Here is a 19659-nt window from a genome sequence, read left to right as displayed (position 1 = left end):
GCAGCTAATGCAGGCAAGCAGCAGCCAGAGAAGGTGTGCTGTTAAAGTACTTTTCATCTGAAATGTCTTTAAATCACAGTGCTGCATACCTACCCAGGCTGCAGAGGAGAGACAGAGATGCAGCCTGAAGTGGGCACCGAATTGGAAAGTGTTCATGGACTGATTTGAGAGTAACTTTATCCATGAGGACAGTTTAGAGAAAAAGTGTTATTAAAGTACTTTATTTCCATTTAGAGACTCACACAGGCATACACAGACAGTAGGTGGTGACAGCTGCTACCAGAACCATTTGTTATCTTACTTCTGTTCAGCTTTTGACAGTGTGAAATGAATATAAATGCTGAAAAGCTTTACAGAGGTGAACCAAACAATAAAAAGTAGGGGGGAATGAATTCTGGTTAGGTTACTTTAGGGAAGAGCTTTATTTCTGTTTAGTCCTGAGGCACGGATGTGTGCTGTGTTTTTAATACTGACAATGCTGCTGAGAGGATTCTTGGTGGAGTTTACCAAACCCACACCATCCTGAGATGGTGAGAGCTGGCCTTGAAGCTAACTTTAATATCATTCCCAGAAACTGCATGAAAATAAGGCTTCAGCAAATTATTGCTTTTGCCTAATAATCTGTCCATCAAAATGGAGTGAACCTTTCACATGGTTTGCCTTAATAAAAGTGCTGGTGAGATAGCTCTGTGTTTGGACTTACTAGGAGCAAATCTCTTGGCATCAAAAGGATTAAATTAGTTGGCCTGAAATTATATTGCTTTTTCCAAGCAATCATGACAGCTCTCAGAATCTTGCTACAATACACTCACATCACACCAGCTGACGGTTGCTTCCAAAAAAACCCGCTCATTTTGGCCAGCTCCTCCTGTGAACACCATCAACAGACTGATGCTCCTGTTTCAGAGTCCAAGAGGCATTTTTGATCTACACCCCTATCAAGAGGAAACCCTGGTCTCAGTTTTGACTTTTGCCTGATTGTTTGGTTCTCTCTTTGGTTACATCTTGAATGCACTGACAAATTTTGTCTTAAAAGGACAATCTATAAAGGAGATTTTGGTCTGTTGTACAGAATATAAAGTTCCTCAGAAATTATTGTAGTATATTGATTGCACAATATATATTTCATTAGAGCTTGGGGTGGGTTTTTTTGTTTGTCTTCCTTTTTTTGCTTCTGTGACTACTCCTCTTACCCTGACATTATTGCTATAACAGGAATTTTCCATAAAATAGGGATTGGTAACAAGAGGCACAGATTTATAGCACAGCACACAGATTAAGCTGAAGTCAGGCAGAGATTTTCCTAATATCTTTGTTCCTGATTTAATGCTTCTAAAGAAAATTATTTACTATGTGAGGAAGACCTCTAAGTTTGCACAAGGGGGGAGGTGAAACCTTTGTCTGAAGTTGGGCCAATAAAACAGGAATGGCTTGGGCTTAGGAGTGCTGCAAGGAACATCGTTAGCTTCTGTGGGAGGGAGAGATTCACGTCAAGTTTATTTTTATAAAGCAGCATCCACCTAGAAAGGAGCACAAACTGTAATGCTGTTCCTCTGAATTTGGTGGGCACTTGAAATCTCATTTTTGCAGCAAGCTCTTGGTTCCAAAAGAGGCCAGGACAGTGACAGATAGGCAAAACCTGTCAGCATAAAATTTGGTTTTCAACTTCTTTAACATTCTGCCTCACCAAGGGTCACCAAATCCCTTCCGTGTGCCTCTGGTTCCTGCTGGTTGTAGCTGAAGAAGGAATTTAGGCTGGACAGGACTAAAGATAAACCCCATGGCCATGTGGAGGGCAGACTAAACCCTACTCCAGCAGAGGTGAGGGCAAGCAGCCTGTTAAACTCATCTGGTCAAGTCAATGCCCTCCAGACCCATGCTTTTCTGGAAAGCAGTGACTTTCTGAATAGAAATAAGGATCATTTCTCATAACTTAGCATATCTGAGGTACGGCTGGCTCCCAGCCCGTACTGTGTAACCAATAATGTGCCCAAGATAGCAAATGTGTCCTGCACACACATCATTATTACAAAATCCAGTGCAAGCTCTGCATAGAGCAGCTCATATGCCAAAAATATCATACGTATATATTATTTGAATTATCCATTGCAAAGCACGCTGCAGGAAAGCTGGTAAATTCAGTTCCTCTTACCTGCCATCTGCATTCATATTTAAGAGTGAATTATATGTTTTCAATATGTTTTCTAGCAAGTTATTTACACAAATCTCATTATGAATAAAGACAGGGGGTTTATATACAATTCCTGATCTACTGACTGAAATTGCATACCAAGATGTCAGTGTGACTTTGAACAGAAGCTGGAAAGCTGTGCTGCATGAAATCGTATCACGCTTTTTATTCTCCATACTGACGTTTCTTTTCCTCTCTCCACTGAGACAAGACCACCATTAACTGGTTCCTCATTATGCTGGTTTCCTGCAGGATTTTTGATAGTGCCTAGTAGTGGTAAAGGCTGGATTACAGTTCACTATACAAAAAGCAGTTTGTTTTCAGCCCTGTGTGAAGCTCACTCTCAGGTTTTGAAAGTAATTTTCAGGAGTAGCCTTCCTTAGCAGACATTTTCTGGGATGCAGTCAGTGTTGAACTTGCCAGGTGCCTGATGTGCGATGCAGTGACGTTACCAGGCTGATTACTTGGATGGGTCTGAAGTGAAGGCATCTGGTTAGGACTGCTGGCTAGTAGAAGAAGAGGCACTAATTAAATATTTCTTGCCTTTTTGGGTTTGTCCCTCTGATTAACCACTTTAAAAATCACTCCAGGGAAAGCCACACAGTTATCTTTAAAACAGAGAGCCATGATTAAACATTCCTTTGCTAACAGAAAAATAGTGAAGTAAAGCAGTCAGCTCCAGCAAGGCTGGCAGGTTATTGCTGGACTCAAACTAGCTCTTAAGCCTTCAAGCTCAGCAGGGGAAAGCCTGAGTGATCTTATGGAAGTTGCCAAAGAATCCCATGGCCACACACCATTTCACCAAATTTACTCGTTTTCCCAGATAATTTTGCTACCAAGATGTGTCTATAGCCACACATATGGATGGAAATCTTCTTTAAGGCAACCTCTACTCCTGAACTGAATATACACCAAACCTATAGCAGTGATCAGTAAACTGTTACCATTGCCAGTTTCTGACATTTGAACCTTTCACCTTGTTTTCAGTGAAAAAATCTCCAATGTGTCAATATACAGATCACCAGAGCTCTAATTTAATCTTCCAAATTACACACGTGGTAACTACATTAACGATCAGCATCTCCACTGGTCTTTTACCAAAGCCATGGTGGGTTTGAGAGACCTTTTCCTCTCTTTCTTATTAGCTAATGACTGTGGGATCCTTACTCATGAAATCTCCTTGCCTGCTGCTGCCAAAATTAAAGCCATACCACCCAAGATCTATGCTGAGGTCACAGGGTTACAGACTTGTTCTGCAACCTTTGACAAAGTACTTTATCAGGTGTTTACACAACTGTGGTTTCATCAGTATATTTTTAGGGTCCTAACTTTGTAAGAGAAACCTCCTTTATCAGTGAAAGTTTAACATAATTAGAGTCTGTTCACCACTAATGCAAAAAATCCATGTAGTGCTTTCATTCCTTACATTTCATTTATACACTGGGTAACTCTTTGAATGTTCCTCTAAATGGTCTGCAGCAATCTTCTAAAGGACGTGTGTACACAAAGCTTGCACAGCGACCTCAAGCTGTAACAAACTCCCTTTTATAAAATCAGATTATTTCTGGAAAAATATTCCTAGATACCTCATGGGCTACTCTCAGGTAGACTAAGTCTGAAAGTAAAAAATGCTGTTAGGTTTGCTAGCTATGGTAAAAAAAGTCTGTAAAGTGTTAGATTTCAAGTTATTAAGCTCATATTGGCTGTAAAGCTCCAAATGTTTAAGTTGTTTGCTTCAATTTCATAGCCTCTATAAGCTTCAAGGTTTTGGCAAGATTTCTGCAGACCAAAAGTCCTAAGTTAGATGTACCAGCAAATTTCCCAGTTTGGAATTAAAATAAATTCTGTAACATAACTGGGGAAAAGAAGCCCTCAATGGCACAAAATGGAGCTGCTTCTCCAAGCCCACACCTAAATTGTGACAAGACCTTCTGGTACTCAGAGGAGTGTGATAGAGATGTTTGTACCTTTTCCTTAAAGAACTCCAAAACACCAACAGCACTTTCAAACTTCAAAGTTAGTGCTATTGGGCAGCAGACTACAGCAAGATAAAGAAAGGTTGGTTCTGCCAGATGAAACGTGGAAAATGCAAGCAAATCTCCTCCCTGCTCATTCTGTCTGTGCATGGCACAGCCTTTCTTCCTCCCTTGCTCTCAGTCCAGCAGGGTTTCCCAGGGTAACAATCTGTAGCTACAGAAGCTCCTTTGGATCCCTAGGAAATTTCCCTTTTAGTCTTCCCCTTTGAAACTCAGATTTGAGTCTTTCCACAGCTCTTCTCCACAGCCCCACCCGTGCTGCCAAACCCAGCTTGCTGTCCCTTTCCTGCCTAATTCCTCCCCAGGAACTTCCCCAGATGAGCTTCCTCAGGTGCCTTCTGGCACAGTCTTTGCCTCATCCATCAAAATCATTCAGTCAGACTCAATATTCAGTGTCAGACTGGACAATGCCAGGGAGCAGCCCTTCCCCTGCTGCACAGCCAAGTCCTTTTATCAGAAAGGCCAGGAAAATGCAGTAATAGGTGGTGAAACACACACACACACACAAAAAGCATCGCCTCCCTCAGACCTTGGGAAATGGTGCTGTGCAGAGATGGCTCACCCAACAGAAGCCTTTTCCAGTGGTGTCTATATTCCTACCAAAACCATCCTTGTAGCAATAAGCAGACGGAATTGTGCATCTCACTTATACCAGACACCAGGGCTACTTTGTATGCTCATGACTTTTCTGGTTTAGTACAGAAAGAGCCATTTCTACAAAATTAAGCTGAATCTTACTTTTGGTGTCTGTTGCTGTTGTCTGCATGAAAAATGTGGAGTTATATCTCTCAAATCCATTAAATTACTGTGGAAATGATACACAGAAATCAGGAGAGGGTTTGGGATGTAAAAAGTATAGAGCTTAGATGGTCCCAAATACAGGAGCATCCCTTTAAAACTAATACTCTGATTTTGTGAGATTAAAGATTGAGTTATTATTAGTTTCTTTGAACTCTTACTCTGAGATGTCTTAGAGAAGACCTGACAGAACCCAATCTTCACTGTATTTATACATATTTTCTGAATCCTTATCTGTTCAGATACGGTTCAGAGAGACTCATGTCTTGGTTTTTGTCAGAGATAACTGAAGGGTTACACAGGTCTAAACATAACTCTTCATATCAGCACTAAGGCTTGAGGAAACTCTGAATTGCAGCACTTTATACTGAAGGGATCCCTAAATGATTCTTTTCTTCTCACAATCGCTCAAGAACTTGAAAGTTCAGGGAGTAGCCTGAAATCTCTCATTCCCATAAATTTAACAGAAGTCACAGCATGGCCAATTCAGCTGAAAAGTGTTATTACAGAAAAACTTGATGATACTTTTATGTTCACTGATGTGAGCATAATTCTCTGGGTCTTTTAGCTACATATAGCCTGCCTTATCCACAGAGACACTTCAGCAGATATATATGGTACCATGAGCAAAGTTAAAAGTGATGAATATTCTGATTTATAACTTCTACTGATAACAAGATGATAGAAAATCTTAAAAATATGGGTGTTATTATATGCACTGTGTAACTTCACTCAGCAGATAAGGGACGGGAAAGAAAAAGTATTTATCACACCTGGACTGGGGGAACACTTCCTTGAATGACCCTTGTTGCCTGTAAAGAGATGATGTCTCTAACCAAAGGACAAAAATCTTAAATATAGGGTTAGCTCTGTTGGTGCCAAGTGTGGATATGAATCTATAATCCTTCTTGGTTTTAAGGACCCCGCACAGGGAGAAAAATGCATATATTGAAGAGCTTCTTCTTCCTGAAAGATTTAATCATCTAAAGAGGTCTCAACCTGCTGAGTTGACATTGCACCTCTTAAAGATCAACCACTGGGTTGTAACTACAGAGGCACGAGAAAGTCATTATTATAAATAAATTCATTAGGGATGAGGAGCTGGATAAACAGGCCAGATGCTCCTCCTTCCACTTTAAAGCTGGGGTGAGAGGCAAAGCAGACCCAAGAGAGACTCCCTCGGTAATTATCCCAAAGGAGAGGCTGCCGTCATCCACCTCAGGCTCCAGATCCTCAGCTTTGGCCTCAGCACGATCCAAGAGTTTAAGCACACAGCCCAGATAAATATTAATTTGTTAATCTTCATTAGAAATCTACTTTTAAAGCTGGTTGGTGGTGAAGTCACTTAGTCAGATGAAATCATTGCACACTAAACAATCCTGTTAGGGAAGCTTATCCAAGCAAAGGGCATTCAATTGCATTTCCATTAGCAGCACTATATGGTTATTGTCCTTAAAGACAGGGTTCTTAGACTTAATCCATTTTCTTAGAGCTGAATTTTCTCGAGAACTAAAAGTTAATTTTTACTACTTTCTGGCAATACGAAATCAGGTTGCCTGTGGATCAATAAAAGAGATTTGAGGACTGAAAGTGGCCCTGCCCAGTACCGCAGCTCCGCCAGTGCTGAGAGCTCCCTGAAATTTTAAGAAGTTCTGGATTATCTAAGCCTAATCATGCACATTATTAAATAGAACATTATTTAATGAGAAATTCACCAGCTGTGGTGTATTTTTTTCAACAGAAAAGATGATGTTTCTCTCTGTCGAATTCTGCACAGCTCAAGGAGATAGGAAAGATGCTTGATCTCATCCTTTTTACTTTCTGTAGCAGTTTTCTGGAAGGACAAGTCCTCCCATTAAATGAGGGGGAGATTTTCTGCTTTCCTTGCCTTGTTTCACTCTCTGCCTTCCCACCTGTGGGACTAAGGCAGAGTTCACCAGTGCTTCACTGAAGTAAGGAAATAGCTCTGACTCCTCCTTCAACCTTGACCTGAAGACAGACTCAGATCTGAGGAGCCTGAAGCTGAGCCTGAATTTTTGAAAACAGGAAATAAAGTATATCCTTCCCCAACAGTGTTTTTAGTTTTTAGTGTATTCTCTGCTTTCTCGTTGATCTCTCCTGGGAAGATCACACCACATCTTGTGTTATGTCCCATATATTCGCAATGATTTTTGTAGTTAACTTTAATTAAAGCCAGGGTCTATTTTACTTTGGTTTTCTCCATTTATCAGTCACAGAAAGTGCTTCTAGCTAAGAAATGGTGTATTATAACATTAGTGGATAGTGGCTTTGTTTCTTGTATGGCTTTGCACTAAAGGCATTGCTGTAGATGATCCCTTGAAGACATCTCCGGATGATGTTTCCGCTACTGCTCCTGGTGCTGAGGCAGAGCTTCTAAACTGCCACTTGAAAACTGGGAAAGCCTGGTACTGCTGTAGAATCATTCACACAAGTGAAAATAAATATTGATTTGATACACTGCTAAGGTTGAAAGCAAAAATTAAGCAAAGACTATGAATAAATCTTGTGCAGGAGGAATCACTCTAATAAGGAGAAAAGAGGAATCACTAAAACCCAACTTTCACATGGCACAGGTGCTTGGATCAGACTGATTCTCAGAATATCAGACATTCCGCCACAACAGCCATGTATACATTACTGCTCTGATAATGCAGAAGGGAAGGATAATGCAAGGAAGACACATCCATAGTTCATGGCACACTTAAGACTGAAGTTACACAAATACAAACATGATCAGCCTCATATGACAGTAACAACATTATGAGCATTTGATCTCCTCCAAGCCAGATTAGGTCAGGGATGGCTTCAAATTATTTGCATTGCATAATCCCTCATGGGCTCACATGTGATCCACATCAAAGACCAGCACTACCAGCAGTGCATAAAGAAGCCAGAAACAAAACTTGCACATGGTGCAGATAAAATTCCCATTAGTTTCAGATGAGTTAGGATTTTGTTGGGTTTGTGCTGCCTTTAATTAGCAATCAAGCACAACAATCATTTCTGCGTGCACCTTGTGCCAGCAAACACTTCATTATAGAGGTCTCCGCTCATTTTTTCCCTTGTTTGAGATGTATTAAGATGGACACTGCAATTAGTGCAGGGTGAGGGTTCCTTCATTCAGCCATCTCAAATGGATGTAACCACAGAAGCGTGGTTACAGCAGAAGAGGAGGCACATGCTCCTGTCAGAGCAGAGGGATAACGCGTGGTGTGGAAACGCCCTGGTGGCATCAGGTTCATTTAGCCACACACAGTCATGGGATGTGTGAGCATCCTGACTTAATGCCAAGGTCCTCAGCTCCCATCCCCACCCCTTTCCCAAGCAGTTTTGGCTTGGACAGCCATGCCTGACTGCACAGGTTGTGGGTGTGCATCCTTCAGTCTGCTCCTGAGTACCATTCTGGGCTGGCAGCCTCAATGCTCAGGAGTAGCTAGAAAACAAAAAAGACTTCAAAAAAAAAGCACGCCACATGCAAATTAAAAACCAACCACACTTTTTCATGGCTTCTCAGAGAAAAGGAAAAAACAATATAAAGTTTGAGTGGACTCCCAACTTTGGAGAAAATTATAAGTATTTCTCTCTTATTCTGACTGTGACTTCCAAGAGCACGAAAGTGCAAAAGTCATTTGGACAGATAAAATAGAACAGGAAATACATTTCTTTACCTCACTTAATTTATCATGATTTCAAAATAGTAAGATGAGATGACCCCAGTGCTACAGAAATCAAAGCCTGTTCAGACCTGCTTTGGTTTCTATTGTCTTAAAACAGAAACTCCTGATGCAGAGTGAAAATAAATGCAGTCAGATTGAGATCACTGGAAAACTGAAGGAAGGAAACATTTTTCACTTTTTTCCTTATATATAATTCTTATATATAATCATAACAATTTGTTCTTAATTCCTTTAGTTACACAGCACAAAGAAAAGTGGCTATCAGTAATGCCCATTTTCCATAAAATTCATTTAATAATTTGAAGAATGGGAATAAATGTATTGAACGTAGTAGGCACATTTTACAATGAAGGAACTGATATAATACTGTACCAGTAAAAAATATTCTCAGACATTGTTAACATAGACAAAACCTGAAATACAATCAATGGCTATGGCTTTTTTTAAAAAGAAAAAAATAAATTACTCTGAGCTGTCCTGCTAAAAATAGCTTCCTGCCATCAGTTAACAAGTGCATACAGAATTTTTATTCCCATCTAGTTTTTAGGTCATCACCACATTGTAATGGTTTGCTGGTAATCCTTTGGCTTTAATCATGAATCCAAATTAAAATATTCTTTCCTGCATTTATTTGCATTTACTGAACTATTCTTTCTTTAATTTCATGTAAATTTCACAGCTCCTGAATTCATTTCTGAAGCCCTATTAGCAAAAAAATCAGCTTTAATATTCTCACCCATGGTTGTATCAAATACACACTAGTGGGTTTTGCTAGAGATAAATCTTATATTTTATCAAAACCGGAGAAAGAGAAAATAGAACAAAAAATTAAGTAGCTCAGTTTTAAAGTGTTCAAAAACAGGCATCTGCAGGGGAATAACTTTCACATTCTTAAGAAAGGGAGTCCAATTTATACCATCAGCTTTAGGTCCTGTATGAGGAGCCAAGTCTGGGTCCTCCTAAAAAGTAGAAATCGTATTCTCTGATTTCTCAATATACAAGGCTGCCTTCAGCATCACTGATACAATTGAGGACACTGGCTGGGTTCTGATCATTTGTCAGGCTGATACAAAAGATTTACCCTTTGTGATCAAAAACTATTAAAACCACTTCTCATCCATCACAGCCCTGAGCAAACATGCCATGGATTGACCTCACCAAGCAACATTTGCTGTAACCTACCTGACCAGCACTTTTCATCATAAAATAGCCATCAAAATAATTCCTAACTTGCAGTCTGAAGCTATAAAATGAATCACACGATATTTACATGCCCTGTGGTCCTTTTGGCCCAGGCATTATGGCATACCAGGGTTTAATGATCTTAATAACCCCATATGGCTTGCTGAGAAATTAGATTTTCCCTTTGGTTGCAGAAGGCAATTTTCAATTATAGCAGATGGCAGAACAGTGAAGGTCTGAGAAGTCAAGAACTGACTAAGAAACCTCAGATTAGTACTTAGGCCTTATGTTACTCAGCCTAATAATGTCAGTGGTTGAATTTTTGCCCCAAATGAAAACAGCCTTGAAGCAGAGCACGGCGTTTCAGCAGAGCAGTCCCCCAATCACACCTGCTCTTCAGAGGCCAGGCACAACAGACACCCAGAAAACCACAGTTGCATATGGAAAAACAACCCTTGGTGTATCACATGCACAGCTCAGGAACCATTAAGACTCAATTTTATTGGAAATTGGAGAGAACTGTGCTGAACTCCAGGACAACTGAAGATGGAGATCCTTCAAAACATAAGTAAATTTTTCTATGAGATTTTATATCGCCTTACAGGTTGGGGTTTTGTTGGTTTTTTTTGTTTGTTTGTTTATTTTGCTTTTTCACCCTTCAAGCAGATAAAATAAATCTGCTTTGAGAGCCTGTGACTTGCTGTCTGCACCTGGGAAAATCAAACAGAACCTTTGTTTTGGAAAGATGCTTTTTGCCCCTGCACCTGGTCCCCATGGCACACATGGGACTCCTCTGGAAATCAGCTGGTCAGCAGGAGAAAGAGGCTCCTCACCACAGGAGGAAAGCGGTGAAAGGAAAGTCAGCTTGGAAAGTGACACCTCTTCCCAAGGATTGCTCTCATGCCATAAGAAGCCCACGACTGGCAGCAGGAGGTACACTGGGCAGTGCCATCTGGAAGGATGTTTGTGACCTGCCTCCTACCAGAGCATCCCTGGACTTCATTCCCTGTCCTGCTTCCCTTGATCTGGAAATTGTGGATGTAAGGGTTGAGGGGAGGAAGAGGAACCAGATTTCATAGCACGTTTCTTCAGTATTACCTCTAGGTAATGCCTGAAAAATATGTTTATAGTAATGAGGAGTGTTTTAAGGAGCTGTTCAAGATCTTTGGTGGTTAGCAAAGATTTTCCTGTGTCCTTGCAGAGTCTGCTCCACAGCACGACCCGCTGCCAATTCTCTCCCTCCCAGAAAAGCTAGGCACAGAGAATGCAATAAATCTGCAAAGATTTTTCTGCTCTGCCTTTTTTATGTGTTCAGTGGAAGGCAGGGCTCTCTAATGCCTCTTGCACAATTCATAGGGAGACACATGAAGTAGAAAATAGCACCTCTGCTAACTAGTACACGATTGCTTTAGTGACGAGTTAACAGAGGGAATCTCTTATGGAGGCACGGCAGGGGGCGAATACTAAAACAGCTGAAGGCTGACAGATTTACTTCTAAATCCTCTGCACTTTTCTCAGTGACTTTTCAAACACTTACAAAAGGTTTGAAATAATTAATAGTGATCAGGCTTTATGCAGTATCTGTCAGAAGAAAAGACATCTCAAAAGACATCTGATGTTGGTCAGTGTATTATAGCCTGGATCAGCCAGGACCCTTTAACCCAGATTATTCAAAATTTCAGACTAAAACTTCAGTATTCAGCTACTTCTGCATTCCCTAGCTTCCTTATTTTGCACCTTTGAAATAGGACTATATTAAAGTAACTTGAGAATGGAATTCTAGTGAAATATTAAATAATCAAAAATAAATAATCAAAAGTAAATAATGCAATAATGTGATGATATAGTGCAGTCACTGGGCATTAAAATGGAGGCAGAATAGAAGAGTGCTAGAAAAATATAGATTTTTAGAATTAGAAAAACAAGAAATGTAATGACTGATACGCCTAATCTGTGGGAAGTCTGTAGAGCAATGTATGCTTTGATCTAGACTTCTCTCCTTCAGAAAAGGGAATAAAAACAAAGAGAAGAACTAGCAACCCCAAAGTACTTCAGCAGTTGTGTTAGGCATATTGCAAAATACATAATAGATGAGATATTATTAATACAGAGCTATTCCATTGAGATGCTCTGGATAATATAAACTAGAGGTACTCTTAAAAAATAACTCCTTCTAGTGCAGCATTTCAAATATTTCTATGTACTTCAATTTTTTATTACTTTTTAAATGAGCATCATTGTCTCTGGATTCTGATTCTCAACTCTGACTCATGTTTTTTCCTGGCTGACATATCACTGACATGGTTCTTATTTTATGGGCTGAGACTTCCTCCATTGAGGTCAAAGGCTACATTCCCCTTGACTTTGATGATGCTACTTAGCAAAAAGTTTTATCTGCACAAGGTGTGGTGGGATCCTGTTAAGACAAGGCACATTTGGGGGAAAATAAAAAACCTGGAAGTTCAGTTCCTTGTAGAAAGAAAAGTCTAACAACATTGAACATGACAGCAGTGCTAATGGCATTGGGAAATTTGGTGGTACAGCTGGAAAACAAGAGGGCAACACATTATGAGAACCAGACAGGGAATGCAAAGTATCTCCACTTGTGCTAGGATGTTTTGGGAGCTTTGAAACAAGATATTTCTAAATATCTTTTTGTTCTGGACCAAAGAACTTTCTACTTTTTACCACCTTCACAGCTCAGGAATTGAGACCTGTATGGCACATTTATCTTATGCTTGCAATTCAAAGCAAATTGCTGCTGCAAAACCTTTTAGCATGGCAGTTATATTTCACTTTGCTGACAGAGAAAAGGCGTTGTGTGAAACCTTTTTTGGGAACCCACACTTCCTCCCTTCCTGTCTGTTTAAATGCAAAAACATCATGAGATGGTTTATTCTGTGCACTGACAGTCCTTGCCCATAGATGCCATAACTGCATTTATTTCTGATGGGTTGTGCAAAAAAAAAACAAAAACCCAACTGCACAAAGGCAATTCAAACATCCTCGTTCAGTGTAAGAGGATTTGATCCTCTTCCTTCATCCAGCCAGCTTTGGTAGAAGCTTTTCTGTCTGTTTAGTTCAGTGATGATGATTATATCAAAAGGGATTCCTAGTGATTTATCAGATTACCAGACACACATTCAGGACTCTGCCAAATTTGCCTGGATAAGCACTACTGCATGCAGCTCCTCTTGTAGATACATCTACCAGCCAATGCTGGCCCCTTTGTCCTCCAGCTCTTCTCTCTAAAATCCAGATGTTATCTAATTTTGCATATCACTTCTTCAAAAGGAGTGGCCAGAGCAGGGAGGGAAGGGCACTCCCTCCTTCAGGGACTCCTTCAGGGACAGGGGAGAAGGGTCCCCAAGTGTAGAGCAGGATGGGCACCGTCACAGCCAGGCATTTGGTGGCAACAGAAAGAAAACTCCCCATGGACCGATGGTTCTGAATGTGTCCAGGCATCAAGATGCTGAAATCAAGCTTTGGAGAAAGGACCTGCCTTCCTCACGTGTCTCCTCATGTGGTTCTCCTCACACACCTCTCCCTTTAGTTTCCAATCCCCACCAGCACCAAAAGCACCTCACTCTTGTCCTCTGGCAGAGAGAGTTTCTGTGTGGCTGCTCTCACAAGCCAACCAAATATTTCCAGCTCTTTGTTCCAACAGGGAGGGTTTTGCCCTCTTCAAGGCATCATCTCTGGTAAACTCTGACACAGAGGAAGGAGGCTCACAAGCTTTTGTGTCTCCAAGGCACATCCCTCTTAATTCCCTACACAAGCACTGGGAAGAGAAGTGGTTTAGAACACAAAGTTGGCTGTAAGCAAGTGTACAACCACGAGGTCCTCAAATAAAACTTAATTAAAACTTTAACATTGCTGCAAATGCAAATTTCAGGAAAATATGATGAGGCTGATTCCTGACTACCGAGGGGTTCAGGAATTTGGCTGTCTCTGGTAGAGCTGAACTCTCAACCTAGCCCTTGGGAATCACAGAACAGAGCACAGCAGACTCAAACAGATGTAAGACTAGAACTACGCAGCACACAATAATCTGCCTGCCATAGAGATGAAACAAGGAAAAAGAAGAAAGTTGAAGTTCAGTGTAATTATACAGGATTTGTCAGGTTCATCCACGAGTATATTGGGGCTGGATCACCAGCTGTACTGATTGACAGTGCTCACTGAAGATAAAAGCATTGTGTTAGTCTACAGCAACTGCATACACAGCTCTGCTGAATGCTGCTTGACACATTTCTTGCACTGACATTGTCTTTAATGTGGTGAAGAAGAGCTCAGTGACTGCATTTGTGCAGTCCCTCAGTGCCAGCGACACGTGGATGTGCACCCTGAAACACCCACCTACCCCTGCAGCCTCACATCTCCCTGCAGAGGCACAGACTGCATTAGCACTGCAGTTTTACTTCTGATAAATCCCCTAATTCCTCCCTAACAGTCAATTATAGTTGACTATTAAACCCCACATCATCTCAGGAAAGCATGGATAACCAGGAAAAAGAAAAGGCTGCTACTCTAATTAAAGAAATAACTGCATACACATCCACAAACCAACCAGCTTTTACTCACAGAACTAATAAGAAAAATCAATTTATCTGCTCGAGTAGTGAAGTGCATTTTTTCACTTGTTTCATCTATAGAGTCATTACTGACTTTTTCTTGGCCTGTAAATGCCAAACACAAATGATGTGGTGGATTGTAGCAGAGGCTCTTCTTCAGGTCAGTCAGATTAGAGTTAAACCCCAGCTGCACTTGGGAAGGAATTAGCCAGGGACTGTGCACCTTAGAGAAAAGGCAGTATGATTTCCAGCGTCCAGTTTTGATGTAGCAATCCAGGTTTCTTGCCACACCTGTTCTCTTAACAGTGAGCAGTGAAAGGAAACAGTGAGATTGAAAGGAAAACTTGGAAAGAAAACTGCAGAGTGGCGTGTGTCTTTGATTTGCATACTGCAATTGATGTGGTGGGGAGAGAGATGAAGCCTTCTTCCCTTCTCCTCACAGTTTGAAAACAGATAATAGGACAAACGCTGTATTATTTTTAAGAGAGGATGTCAAGCTGAAAAAATGAAAACGTCAAAAAAGAGGCTGATATACAGCATTACTTAAAGACTGTTTTGTTGAGAAAAACTGACCAAATGATTTACGAAAGGCTTTTAACAGGGCAGTCTTTGGATTACAGAGAAGATGAAAAATAAATGAAAATCTATTTCAAGTTTACTTTAGCCTAGTCATTTGACAGATGAGGGCAAAACCTGGCAAGAGCACAAGTTTTAATCTTCAGATGTAGTGACTTTATTTGCAGTTTTGCCGATTACAGTTTTCTCTGTGCAAAATAAGAGCTTTTCAGAGCATTTTCAGATGTTTTCATTGAAACTACTTTCTTTTTTTTTTTTACATGAAGCTCCCAAGAAAGGCACATGAGTAAAAAGACCAAAGATGCTTCTGCTCATGGCACAAAGTTCATCCAGACATTGTCCTGACTGTGCTGCAACCAGTGTGCCTACCATCCTCTTCCCTTCCCAATTCTCCTTTCAAGCCTCACTCTTGAAACTCAGCCCTCCTAATTAATTACTGGATTAACCAGCCTAGTATCAAGATGCTCATGGCTGGAGGTGGATCTTGGAGCATGGGCCCATTCTCAGTATGCCCAGCCTGGCATATTTCTGCCTGGCCAGATGGGTCCACCATCTGCTCCTATTTGAAGGAAAACTTCCTGGAATTAGGGTTTTCCTCTTAACCTTTGTTTGTACAATGCTTTACTTCCTCTTTCCATTCTTTTTTTTTTTTTTTGCCTTTTCACCAAAATCACCTGAAGCACGTCAGATCAGATTTAAAAGATAAATGGGCAGCTCCTCACAGTTCTGGTGCACCCCTGGAATGAAATGAGCCCTGTTCTGCACAAAGGCCACTGGACTGGAGCTGCCTCAGCACAGCAAAGGGCTACTTTGTGGGAAAGTAGAACACAGCAGAAATTATTTCTAGTGTATAGGCTTCAGAGAGTGTAGCAAAATCAATCCAAGCACCTGGAGTCAAAGGTAGCCTTCTGCTGTTTGCTCAAGCTAGTAGGGCATGCTATATTATTCTTGAGTATAGAATTCATATACCGAGAGAAGCAGTTGATCTCTTTGAGACAAGTAAAGAAAATAAAGGTGGAGAAATGGAGAGCTGATATCTAATTCCATGAAAATCTGCAACAGTTCTATATTTATGATGAGCCTATCCCAGCACATCCTGCTCAAAGTCTTACAGAAAATGTGTTGCTAACTACCAGGGAATCATTGATTTTTTTAATTTTTTCCCCTCGTAGTGTTATTGCTTAGCTGTGGTAGAAGCCATGCCTTGGAGAGGAGGAGTAAAATTTAAAAATAATAATAATAAAAAAATCAATATTATCATTATCAACTGGTGACTACAGTTTACAGCAGCAATAATCTCCTTTGAAACAGCTTGCAGAAGTACCAGATGTCATCTAAATAAAGTATTACTGGTTCAGTCAAGTCATTAAACACAGATATTATTTGATGTTTTGGTCATTTTGATTCAGTTGAATTAAGTTTTGGTGACCATCAGTATTGCCCAAACCTCACACCTAAACCACATTTGGCCAAGAGCTGCAGTATTTGCGGTCGGCAGTATCTTTTCATTACTGTTAAGAGTGATTCATTCCCTCATTAAGAGCAACTAATTTTTAACATCCTGTGCTGTTTCTTGCATTGTATATTAGTGGAGTATTTAGATGTGCCCCCAGTCACCGAGTGCTGTGCTTCCTCCAGTAATGCCTGAAGTTATGAGATCATTTGTCACTGGTTTTCCACACACACGCCTTCTTCCCAGGGAGGCAGCTCCTGCAGGGTGATGCTTCCTCTCAGTACAGTTTTCTGAGCATCTTTTCTGTGTGTTGCACTGTGAAAGCACAATTCTGAGATGCTTTACCAGATTAGGATGGTCTTCAGCAGGACTGAATCTCCAGGGCATGGAGCAGCTCTGCTCAGACTGAAGTTTATTGCGCCAGAGCAGAAATATCCTTATTTATCTAATTACTGGCAAATGCAAATGTAACCGTTCAGAGCTTCAGGCCTTCTCCTGTGTGCCTTGGAGAACACCTGCAGAGCTAATTTCATTCACAAGTCTGTGGCATCTTGGAGATACTTTCAGGTTTTAACTTATTTTAAAAGCTCTGTCTGAAGGCTGCAGGCATACAGGTCACAAGTGCTGAATATATAGAGAAGAGACAGGTGTTGGTCTTCTAAAATGCACTGTGTGTTTCATAAATAGGAATTTATAGCTGAATGTGTTTGCATCTATATTCATATCATAATTTCAAGAAGATGAATGATGATTTGGTTAGGAAAAGGATTAGGTCTGTGATTATTAATACACTGAAATCATAAAGGCAGTAGTTTTTTATGTTACCATGATATTCAAAACTCTCAATGAGGAAACAAGAGCTGGTTTGCAAGCTTTCATTGTAACAGAATGAGGCATTAATCTCTTTGTTGGAGTCGTAATCTATCAATAAATACTTTATAAAGCATGTATGTAATAACAAACACTAAAATTGCAGGTTAGAACATGGTCTGTGTAGCTTTTTCCCAAGGGCTGGGAGAAATGCTGCTGACCAGAGAATCCTGTCCCTTGCTGGAGATCTCACAGGTGGCACTAATTGGATGTAGAAGGAGCTGTTACTCCTGCCCTCTCCTTGCTCCCATCAGAAGGCCACCCTGCCTGCCAATCTTACTGCTGAGCTTCTGCTATTTTTATCCTTTCATCTTTTCCTGATATTGACTTAAAGCCTGTAATTTGTTACACCTGGAACTGCATCTATTAAAGTTAAGGTCTAAGAAACATGCCAAGGTCCACCCACGTAGAACCTATCACTTGTGCAGAAAGTGTTTCAGAGTCTTCCAAGTTAGCATTAATCACATTCCACATTCCACACAGTGGATGGGTCAGGCACCTGCCACTCATGTTTGCAGAGGCAGGCCTTAACATCAAGCAGTGCTGTAGCAGTTTTGATTACCTTATCTACGAGCTAAAAGCAATATTGAATATTACCACAGGGGTTTTTTTCCCCTAGAGCAATACACAAAACTCTAATGAAATTGCATTTATAATATAACATCAAGGAAATTTTAATAATGCTTGTTCCTATATCACAGCTGTCAAGAGAAAGAGTCCATATTGCATTTGAGACAGTGTTGTGTTGTATAGAATAACTACATACAGTATGTGTCTTAAACTGTGACTCTTAGGAGCTTTTAATGATTTAAGAAATAAATATTTAAACTTATTTGTCTCTTGTCTTTTAAAGGAGCATTGTTCTGAACCCAGCCTCTCTCCAGAATCACCTACACCAAGCTGCTTGCTTTTGGTGCTTACAGAGAGCTTCTGAAGCTGCAAATCACACTGCTTGTGGTTCTTGAATGTATTCTCTACATCCCTTTCATTCCAGCTCTCAGTAGTAAGGATATCACATTAGATCCAGGCATTTCCAAAATCAGTGGGGGTTTTGGGCTGGCTTTGTGCACATGATCCAATCCTCCTGGCTGTTATAACATGAAAAATCCCAATTACATCCCTAGTTGTGATTAGGCAAATGCTTGGAGGAGTATTCACTCCTTCTTGGGCACAGGTGTGAGCCCTGATCAGGTCCCAGAGCTGTGCTGGATGAAAGCTACATCCACACAAATATCTTCCACTCCCTGGTTTCCCTGAAACCCTGGGCAGATGCTCAGCTGTGCTCCAAACGGAGGGTGGGGGGGTTGGAAAGAAAGAAAGAAAAAAAATAATCAAGATCTCAGGGTACGTTGTGGTATGCTGCAAAATTTAGCCTGTGTGCAGCTGAAGAGATTGCTGGTGTGAACGGCAACTGCTGGCAGGAGGAAAGCCTGCAAGAAGAAGATCTGCTTGTGTGCTACCACTGATGCTGCCAAAAAAACTAGAAGTTTCACCATGCAACAGAAGTTTTTAACCACCTAAGATGTTTAAATGAAAGAGAAATGCATGAGGAAAAGCAGTGGTGACTGGCTATGTATCACCATTACTGCTAACGTTAGACACTTACAAGGGACTGTTCAGCTGAAGACCACAAGGTATATCACAAAATATTTCACAAATCATTAGGTAACTAATGGCAGAGCAGCCTGTGTGAATTAGACAAGAGACTGAAAGGGTCACTTTGCTCATCCTTTAAGATGGATGCTGGTGGTACAGCTCTAAAGCCACTAAAACAGCAGCAAAACAGTGCAGGGAGTGGAAGGAGACTTTACCCAGGCAGACAAGCAGACTTGCAGAGAGGATTTGGGAAGATGAACTCCAATTTTCTGTGTGGGACTTCTGCCAAAGACTCCGGGACAAGCACTTTTCCTTCAGCAGGACACACAGTGAGATTATGTCAAAGTAATTTCCCCTGGCTTTCACTCAACTGTACAGGCAGAAGAAATCAGCTCCCCAGGAAGAAACACAAAACACTTTTTCTAAATTTCTTAAGAAATGAGATTTCAGATATAGCTGGAATATTTCCCTTGACCATAAACCCACCCAACCTTTGTTTTTTAATCTCAAAACACAGCTCACTTTTCAGAAAAAGCTGTGTCAAATTAAGAAAGAGAAGCATTTTCTTGAAAAACGAAGTGTTGTGTTTGTTATCAGTGAGATGTAAAAGGAGATCTGGGAACTGTCTCTTCTTCCTGAAATCTTGTTGATGTGCTGATTCAGAGAGAAATTTTCACCTACTGAA

General features: G+C 40.7%; 2 protein-coding genes across 2 annotated transcripts in view; one reads left to right on the top strand and one right to left on the bottom strand.

Annotated features, from left to right (window-relative positions):
- The window catches only part of SPATA16 (spermatogenesis associated 16), a 65075-nt gene that overhangs the window by 9018 nt on the left and 36398 nt on the right, over positions 1-19659 (top strand). The window contains 3 exon segments of the mRNA XM_039557043.1: positions 3337-3461; positions 7303-7451; positions 18232-18318. Coding sequence (XP_039412977.1) covers positions 3337-3461; positions 7303-7451; positions 18232-18318 — 361 coding nt within the window.
- NLGN1 (neuroligin 1) overlaps positions 1-19659 on the bottom strand; it is a 484704-nt gene that overhangs the window by 460072 nt on the left and 4973 nt on the right. The gene's annotated exons all lie outside the window — the stretch shown is intronic.

Source organism: Corvus cornix, chromosome 9 (assembly GCF_000738735.6).
Source record: "Corvus cornix cornix isolate S_Up_H32 chromosome 9, ASM73873v5, whole genome shotgun sequence".
Classification (NCBI taxonomy): Eukaryota; Metazoa; Chordata; class Aves; order Passeriformes; family Corvidae; genus Corvus; species Corvus cornix.
The sequence above is the reverse complement of the archived record's forward strand: the minus strand, read 5'-3'. Positions and strand labels throughout refer to the sequence as shown.